The 10,284-nt window shown below is 28.5% G+C and overlaps 2 protein-coding genes across 2 annotated transcripts; one reads left to right on the top strand and one right to left on the bottom strand.

Annotated features, from left to right (window-relative positions):
• Nucleotides 1-2,441: 2,441 nt before the first annotated feature.
• On the top strand, nt 2,442-4,795 carry LOC123258946. Its single transcript, XM_044719202.1, has 2 exons — nt 2,442-3,862; nt 3,960-4,795. The coding sequence occupies exons 1-2, from the start codon at nt 3,016-3,018 to the stop codon at nt 4,793-4,795; spliced, it is 1,683 nt and encodes a 560-aa protein (XP_044575137.1). The 5' UTR covers nt 2,442-3,015.
• A 2,206-nt stretch (nt 4,796-7,001) lies between these two features.
• LOC123260038 lies at nt 7,002-9,791 on the bottom strand. The gene is made up of 2 exons (XM_044720968.1): nt 9,016-9,791; nt 7,002-8,903 (listed from the first exon to the last, which is right to left on the bottom strand). Exons 1-2 carry the CDS (start codon nt 9,545-9,547, stop codon nt 7,183-7,185), a joined length of 2,253 nt encoding a protein of 750 aa, XP_044576903.1. The 5' UTR covers nt 9,548-9,791; the 3' UTR covers nt 7,002-7,182.
• Nucleotides 9,792-10,284: the final 493 nt, after the last annotated feature.

Genomic DNA, 10,284 nt, shown 5'->3' with positions numbered 1-10,284 from the left:
AGATAAAAAAAAAAGGTATTTCGTTTTTCGTTAATAATGATATTATAAAATAATGATATTCAAGGAATTTTGAAAAAAAGATCCTGAAAGAGGAGAAAATTTCTAATAATAAAGTCCTAACTTCCGGAACTCTCTCTATATTATTTATAATTTTTTTTTAACGCTTGAAATAGGGCTCCGCGAGGGCGTTAAGGTATAGGCGCGCCATTTAAAAAGCCGGTATATCACCTAAAATAATTTTTTTTCAATATTAAATAACAAGTTACAAATTTGAATAATTTATGGTGTAATCTAGACACTTGAACGAAAAAAACCTCGGTGAAAACAAATTTTTTTGTCGATTTTTCAAAAAGTTACACCATTGTTAATTAACTAATTTTTTTCTAATCTCTGTTTTTATAAATTATAGCATAAAAGTTTAAATAATTGATCTATAAATTTTTCGCTTCGTGGAGCTCTTTTTATTTAAGTACTTAATAAAGTTATACAAAAAAAATTTATTAAAGTTTATTATTTTGTTAATTATAATTTTTTTTAATTAACTAAAAGTGAAATTTCTAAAAAATGTTATCAAAAAAATTTTTTTTACTATCTTATTGCATAGGTGAAATGACCCTTTTCAATGGAAAAACAGACAAATAAATTTTTTTTGTAAATAATTTAATTGTTTATTAACTTAACAATTTGTTATAAACAAATAATATTAATCGTTATATTTTTTTTCAAAAACTTCAAAAATTTACAAAAACAACCATATATAACAAAGTATAGAAAAAAAATTTTTTGTATTTTTTACAGCACTTTTAAATATTATATAATAATGAAATTACAGCTCATAGAGCTCAAAAGCATACAAAAGGTATCTTTTTGAGCTCGAAGAGCTCAAAACAACACACAGATTGTATTTTTGAGCTCAAAGAGCTCAAAAAAAGCGGCCAGGATTAACGGAATTAGCGGGAAGTTGCAGAGATGGCCTTTAGGGTCAACCGTTTTCCTAATTTTTTTTACATTGTTCGAAATTCCATAGCTTATAAATTGTTAAATAATATAGATACAGCTATGGACGCAAGAACTTTTTTATTCTATAATAAAATATCTTTCTTATTACGCATAAATTATAGCAATATCCATTTTTGTTTAAATAATAAATTGATTCAAATTTGTACTTACCCAATTTAAATTCTGCTACGATCATTTTTCATTTGTTTATTACTTTTAACAATTTTAGACTCTTTTTAACAATAAAAATAAAATATCGTAGAAAATTAACCTGAGAAAAAAAAATTAGAAAATAAACTCAATTATAAGATAAAAAATGTCATTTTTTTGTAAATAAATAATATAGAGAGCTCCAGTAGAAAGTTATTAAGGCTCATTTCAATGAATAAATAATTAAACTTTAGCAGAATATTAATAATTTAAGCGATAAATAAATGAAAAATGATCTGTAGCAGAACATAAATTGGGTAAGTATAAATGGGTAAGTATAAATTTGAATTTGTATTTATATTATTTAACAATTTATAAGCTATGGAATTTCAAACAATGTAAAAAAAATTAAAAATTTTTATAAATAAATGCTTATAACAAATGATAAATAATAGCTACAGAATCGATTTTGAATTCATTTTTAAGATAAATGAATCTTTTAGAAAAATGACTTGTTCTTTACCGTATCTCTAATAGTTTAAAAGTTATAACAATTTATAACTTGGCAAATTATGCAATGGCTGTAATTTCATTATTATATAATATTTAAAAGTGCTGTAAAAAATACAAAAAAATTTTTTCCTATACTTTGTTATATATGGTTGTTTTTGTAATTTTTTTAAGTTTTCGAAAAAAAATATAACGGTTAATATTATTTGTTTATAACAAATTGTTAAGTTAATAAACAATTAAATTATTTACAAAAAAAATGTATTTCTCTGTTTTTCTATTGAAAAGCGTCAATGATGATTTTTAAGAATAAAATAATTTCTTAACTAATTATTTAGACTATTGAAATATAAAAAAAACGATTATAAACAATAAAAAAATTTATTTAAGAAAATAATTTATTTTTAAAAATCATCATTCCACCTGTGCAATAAGATAGTAAAAAAAATTTTTTTTTAAATCCTAAAATAGTCTATTTGTTTATAAACAATTTCTTAACAAATGACGTAAAAATTTTTTTTCCCAATGTTAATTACTACCTATATTAGACGCAAAAACAGCAATAATAAGATATTACCAAAAAAAAATTTTTTTGATACCATTGTTTAGAAATTTTATTTTTAGTTAATTTAAAAAAATTATTATTACCAAAATAATAAACTTTAATAAATTTTTTTTGCATAACTTCATTAAGTACCTAAATAAGAAGAGTTCCACAAAGCGAAAAATTTATAGACCAATTATTTAAACTTTTATGCCGTAATTTATAAAAACTGACAAGGGGAGGATACGACCTTGGGGAAACGGATTTGGATAATCTTTGACGCAGTGATAGTACACCATGTGGGTATACTACCTCTGAAATACTAAAGTGCAATACTCAAAAATGGCTGAGAAAAACGCACTCAAAGTTTACTCAGCACTATAATATATTAATAGGTAAATAATTGATACATTTAATTATTCTTTAATAAAATATTTTTTTATTTTCAACTTCATTTCTATAAATTATCTACGGTGTATATCATGAGATATTTGTAATTCATGAATAATTCTTATAACTCTCATATTCATTATAAGTTTAACTGAAAAATATATACCTGCGCCAGACAATAAGAAGGGCCGAATATGGTATGAGGGTACAATAATTCTTGTCCTCGAGTTATTGTAAACTGTACATCGATTCGAGCTCTGTTGGCCCACCGGAAGAATAGTCATGTTGTTGTCCTTGAACCTATGTTAGTCCCACCACTTTTTTCAGAAGCTTGACTATAGCAGTTAGTTTCTGAATTTCGACACGAACAGACGTATTTGTGCAGTGAAATTTACTTTAAAAATTGTTTTATAATTTATAAAATGTCATCAAGCGAAGCCAGTTCTTCTCATGGAGATGAAAACACTCCTGATACATCCTTACATAGTGATTTATCGAAGCAACGGCTAAAAGATGGAGTAGTGTATTATGAAGGTTTACTTCTTGAAAGTGATTTAATTGCAAAAACATCTTCTGACACTCTATCTGAAGATGCTATGTTGATTGGTAGAGAATTATATGATAATACGTTAGATATGTTAAATAAAAAGAAGTTCGTAAGCGATCAAGAATTGATTCATGCTCAAGAAGAATGCCCAGACGGAAATTTTGAAGCAGTAGAAGATAATTCAGTTGATGACTATGTTCCAGATGAAAAAAAAAAACAAAAAATGATGGATTATATTCCTCTGGAATATAAAATTAAAGTTTTAAACATAGCAAAAGCTCACCCTTCATGGAAACTAGAGACATTACAAAAAAATGGATGTAGTCATTTGAAGAGAATGGATCATTTGAAAGTATGGGAAAAAGATGTTGAACATGGTGGAACTAAATTTGATAAATATCATGTGATTGATTCTTGGACGTATGACCGCTTCGTCGAGGCAAGACAAAATTATCAACAAGCGACTACACGAAATTTGCAGCAATGGGCTTTAGCTGCAGCCAGCCAGTTTCCTAATCTTCAATTTACAGCGTCCGACCCATGGGTAAAAAAATTTAAACAAAGACACAACATTCGTCAACGCAAAATTACAAAATTTGTAACAGACAAAGAAGTTCACACCATGCCAGAAATTATCGCCTCTGCAGAAATGTTTCGCATTCAAAAAAAACAATTGATATCTAACTTCGATAGTGACTTCGTTATTAATACAGATCAAACAGGTATATAAATTTTCTAACGGTAAACTAATTATTTTTTATTCCATTATTAAATTTAATCGAAATTAATCATTAGATTTTTTAAAATTCATATTTTCAGGATGTCAATACCAATCAATGTTTAATAGGACACTGACGGAAAAAGGAAGCAAAACAGTGTTTGCAAAAGTACAAGACATGACCAAGGTGTCACACTCATATACTGCACAATATACCATAACATTATCTGGAAAATTACTACCACATGTTTTTATTTGTTTGCAAGAGCCTACAGGTGATTTTGGGCCAAGAATAAAGAAAAACGTAGAAGAATATTTAAAAAAATACAACAATGTTATTGTCACATCATCAAAATCAGGAAAACTGACAACTACTCTCTATAAAAATTTTCTAGAGAAATGTTTAATGCCATATGTTCAAAAAAATAAATTTCCTTTAATTATTGACTCGTGGACAGGACAAGTGAAGCCAGAATTATATGATGAAATATTTCAGGATGATAAAAAAATGCCTACATGCACATTTAAAGTTATACCTCCAAAATGTACTCCGTTAGTTCAACCATGTGATGTCTATTTCTATAGACAAGTGAAAAATTTTATCAAACGATTGCAAAGTACCGCTGAACTTCTAGACAAGAATTATGAAATTCATTCCCGAGAGGATTGCATAAAAATTCATTCGATTATTCATCACCAATTGTCAACGCCAATATTTCGAGACATGATGGAATATGCCTGGTTCGCCAGCGGGCTTTGTGACACAAGAAATTTTTTTACTAATGTCAATGATGGGTGTTTCTCATTAGACCGTTTAAAAATACCGTGTCATTGTAAAAAGCAGCATTTATTTGTTGTTCTTGGTGTAGAAAAAACTTTTTGTTTTGAATGTTTTTATCATAAGTATCACTCAGGATCATGTAATAATATCTCATAATACGTAATTATAAAATATTGCTTTAATTAATTAAAAAAATGTATAATTTTCCATTTAATTTTCGACTTTATTTGTTTGTACCACCGCAGATAATTTATAAAAATGAAGTTTAAAATTGAAAAATTTTTTATTAAAGAATAATTTAATGTATCAATTATTTACCTATTAATATATTATAGTGCTGGGTAAACTTTGAGTGCGTTTTTCTCAGCCATTTTTGAGTATTGCACTTTAGTATTTCAGAGGTAGTATACCCACATAGTGTACTACCACTACGTCAAAGATTATCAAAATCGGTTTCTCCAAGGTCGTATCCTCCCCTTGTGAGATTGGAAAAAAATTAGTTAATTAAAAATGGTGTAACTTTTTGAAAAATCGGCAAAAAAATTTTTTTTCACCGAGGTTTTTTTTGTTCGTCTAGATTACACCATAATTTATTCAAATTTTTAAATTGTTATTTAATATTTAAAAAAAAATATTTTAGGTGATATACCGGCTTTTTAGAAGGTGCGCTTATGCTGTAAGGCCCTCGCGGAACCCTATTTCCAGCGTTAAAAAAAAATTATAAATAATATAGATAGAGTTCCGGGAGTAAGGACTTTTTTATTGGAAATTTCCCTTTCTTTCAGGATCTTTTTTGAAAATTCCTTGAATATCATTATTTTAAAAGTTATTAACGAAAAACTAAATACTTTTTTTTTATCTTATTTTGTTAATAACAATCGCAATTTTTTATGTGCTAATATACCCGTAAAAAACATTTTTCTAGAAGTCATTCCGAATCGAATGAGCTATCGCACATATTTTTAGGAACTTTATATCTATTTAACACGTTTTTAAACTTGTTGACTAGACTAATACTACCCCTTAGAGTAGTATAGAGCAGGAATATAAAATTTCCGTGCGCACGTACCAGAGAGTATACACATCATTCCTTATAAATCTGATTAATAATTATAATGTTAACAGACGGTAATACAATTGAATTAGTTTTGGTAACAATACTCCGACAACGTGTACAGGAACGAATGATTGATAAAAGAAGAGCCATTTGGCGCCACTTGAGATGGAAGGTAGATTTCAATTTTTAGTAATTATGAATCATTTTTAATCTCCATAAAATTACAAAAAACTCGTGTTAGATCAATGTAGTAGGTCAAATTAAAGAAAATTTTGTCAGCTTTAGAAGAACTTTCCAGAATTCAGTTATCGTTTCTCAGTCAAAAGTTATTTAGAAATAGAAATACAAAAATTAAGATTTTTATGATTTTTTTTAATTTTAAAAATTTTCAAGTTGCTATCATTCCTAAACTAATCGACCAATTTTGCCCATCTTCGAACTCAATTAAGGTAATCGTCTAAAAAATATGTGTGACAAATTTCGTCTAGATCCGTCAAGAACTGTAGACACAATCACGGCAACATCCCGTGTTATATTACATATGGGTCATTCCACCAAATAAGAACATTTTTACGGGGCGACCCTCGCGGATTATGTTTAAAATTTATGGAGGTGTTCTCTATCATTCAAAATGATATATCATTCAAAAGCTGAAAATTTTTCCTACAAAATACAATGTTTGTCAATTTTGTTTAAAAATGTTTTTCATATCAGAAAAATTGACGAAAAAGTTGAAAAAAAAATTTTTCCAAAATTTCAAAAAATCATAACGTCAAGACCGCTGCGTATTAAGAGCTAAAACTCTCAGGGAATTTTCGTCTTATGATAGAGAACACCTCCATAAATTTTAAACATAATCCGCGAGGGTCGCCCCGTAAAAATGTTCTTATTTGGTGGAATGACCCATATATATAAATATATATATTAGGGTGGTCCTTAATATGGATGTTTCCGAATTTCTTTGCTCCCTGGGGCTGAAATGCTTCCAAATGAATAAAAAAAAATTGCCTGAAAATTTTAGCTCTTAATATTAACTTTAAGATTGTCCGCGCTCTGATCTAAGTTTCTCATAGAAATAACATGGAAAAAATTTTATTTGTGCTTTAGAATTCCATAACTCTGCCATAAATAAATCAAAAGTTATCAATTGTATCATATTTATTGTAAATTTAACGCTCTACAAAAAAGTTATCTTATGATTTTTCGCTAAATGTATTGGCTTAAGAGTTATTTGAGCTCAAAATTTAATTGTTAGATAATTATTAATATTATTAAGTATAATTATCAAATGAATATTTATATTATAAAATATGTCAAATTTCTCTTACAAAATTTTTGTTTACCGTCAAAAAAAGCGAATACAATTTTATTCTTGGAATTGGGGTTAATATGTGTGATTTTTCAATTAATAAAACAGATAGTCCTTAGAGTTTAAAAATAATAAAATAAAATTACACGTGATATGATACTATTTGGATAGTTAGCCTTAATCCATTTTCATATTTTCAGTTATTGCAGATTTTCGAGTATCAGCATAATATTGCTTATATTCTGATAAATATTGAACTATAAATTGCTGCTGCTCTGGATCCTTGCTTAATATACTGTGGTACTCTTCAATACGTTTCACTGCACGCTCAGCGATATCATTAACAACCTTCAAACTTCTTACCAATAGCAAACCCTTCTGGTAATCTTCATTTTGACACCACTCAGATGGATTCAAATTCAAAAAATCTGTATTTATTCCAAATCTTTCGAAAAACTGGAACGATCTTGATGACACGAATGAAGCAATGTTCCAGTCATATACATCTCTAATATTTTTAATTTCGAATCGTTTCAAATTTATTTCTGAATTTGTGTCAATACTTTTTAACATAATCACCATCTGGTTCTTGATGTTTGATGATATTCTTTCATCAAAGAATGCCATAGCTACAGTTTCTGGGTTTAAATACCACAAATGCATGCTAAATTTTTTCAATGCCACTTCAGATATTTTAGCATCTGTCGATTGATAATCAATAAGTTCCTTTAAAAATGATAAATCATTATTTGGAGCTTCAGATGCAAGAGGACAAGTGAACCATGCTTTGATATACACTGTAGCAATAAAAACACAAATTTCAGAAACGGATTTGATTAATTTCACCGTCATTTTGAATTGTTTACGAAATAAAAATATTTTTATAGTATATATGGCTTTTGCCATCCACCTAGCGTGGTGGAATGCACCCGGTTTTCGAAATTTTACTTGACTGCACGGAACTTTACCAATAAATATCTGAACAAGCTCCAAAAGTTCCCGGTAGTCTTCCCTTGGTTGATTTGAATCAAGTTGCTTTTGGATAAAGTGATTAATGTCATCAATATGATTTTGTATTTTTTCTTGCACATACGAATCTTCAATCCCAGTAGAATATTGACTTATATCAATTTTGCCCCAGCTCTCTCGAAATCTTTTAAATAAAGGTACATCAGGACCTGAGGTTGTAGGTATTTTAAGTTCAAAAACACCCCTGAGGATAAGTTCAAATATGTGATGCCTGCAAGGCAAATACAATAGTTTTTTTTCAAGCAACCGTTCCAGTGAAACTGCAGCTCCTTTACTTGATCCTAGATTTGCAGCAGTAGTATCACAGCATAGAGCTTTAATAAAGTCTGGAATTCCCCAATCATTAATAGCGTCAAACATTGCATCAGCTTGCGACTGACCTGTTCCATCATCTAGTACTGGGATCGCTAATATTTTTTCAATTTGTCCACAACTCAATACAACTGGTAGTCGTTCTTTATTTTCTCCACTTGACGTTTTTAAAATTTTTCCATCCCAGTGAAGAACACTAGCATTCAAGTCTTGAGTTTTGAAAAGTTCTTTGATTTTTTTTACTTTCTCTTCACGTATTTTCACTCTGCTCCGACGAATAGATGATCTATTTACTATTAATGGATTTACGTCAATTTGTAATGATGAACATAAAGCTACGATCACACGTACAGCATTACGATCGCTTATTTTACAATGATCAAAGACCGCTACTAATTTATCATCTACGATATTTATTGTCCCACGAGATTGTGTTGATTCTTGGTGCTGAGTAGTTGCCAGTTCGTCAGAAAAATTTGAAACCGATGATATTGTTTTTTGACTCAATGGATTCACTCTTTCAACTTCACTGCTTGATGTAAATTCCACAAATTCGTCTATACAATTAACACAGAAAATATAAAAATAAAAATCCGTAATTGAAATGAAGATAAAAAACTATTTTTAAAAAATCAATTAAACTTATTAAAATAAAATTATCAACTTTACCATATCGAGCTTTTTCTCTCTCCGATTTTTCTCGACGTAGCTGTAGTAGTTCATCCTTCATTTTTTGAGCTTGGTCATTATCATCCGACTCAATATTAGCTATGTAACCCACTCTACCATCTTTTCGTTGCTCTGTTAAAAAATTCATTACATTTATATTGACCATTAGTGCCGTATTTGCATGAGCAATGTCGAACAAATTCAACAATAAAGATTTAAATTCATCCTCTTTAATCTTATTTGAGTCTCTGCTTTTAGATTTTTGAAGAAGCTGATAATGCTCATATAATTTTAACAACTGATCGATACAATAGTCTTTTCTTTTGGTTGGTATTTGAGCTTTTTGCCAAAATACTTTAACTTCATCTATACAGATTTCAGCACTTTCACGTAATTTAAATTTGAGAATACGTATATGATAGAAAAAGATTTTTAACACTTGTAACTTTGAAGGCAATTTATTACCAATAATTTGAGTGTCAACATCACCAATTAAATAAATATTTTGACGTAAAATTATTCTTGATGTCATGATAAATAAATATTCCGTTAGATAACTCACATAGATTGTTTATTTTAATTGAAAGTTAGGTAATTTATGAATATTTTCAAGGATAAAATTGTTTGAGTACACAAATACTATCAGAGATGGCGTTGCTGTCTCAGTCTATAAAGCCGCAAAAAATACAAATATAATATTTGCTTTTTTTGACGATAAACAAAAATTTTGTAAGAGAAATTTGACATATTTTATAATATAAATATTCATTTGATAATTATACTTGATAATATTAATAATTATCTATCAATTGAATTTTGAGCTCAAATAACTCTTAAGCCAATACATTTAGCGAAAAATCATAAGATAACTTTTTTGTAGAGCGTTGAATTTACAATAAATATGATACAATTGATAACTTTTGATTTATTTATGGCAGAGTTATGGAATTCTAAAGCACAAATAAAATTTTTTCCATGTTATTTCTATGAGAAACTTAGATCAGAGCGCGGACAATCTTAAAGTTAATATTAAGAGCTAAAATTTTCAGGCAATTTTTTTTTATTCATTTGGAAGCATTTCAGCCCCAGGGAGCAAAGAAATTCGGAAACATCCATATTAAGGACCACCCTAAGGAGCATACATATGGACAATGTTTAGTAGACGATAGTGGGGACGCTACGAAGATTCGCGCAAAGAGGAGAACGTGAACGTCTAATGGGTTTTATCTCATTCTCTCGTAGGCTGAATTCTATAGATTTATGTGTTTG

This window comes from Cotesia glomerata, linkage group LG2, assembly GCF_020080835.1.
Source record: "Cotesia glomerata isolate CgM1 linkage group LG2, MPM_Cglom_v2.3, whole genome shotgun sequence".
Taxonomy (NCBI): domain Eukaryota; kingdom Metazoa; phylum Arthropoda; class Insecta; order Hymenoptera; family Braconidae; genus Cotesia; species Cotesia glomerata.
This window is presented reverse-complemented; position numbering and strand designations above follow the sequence as displayed.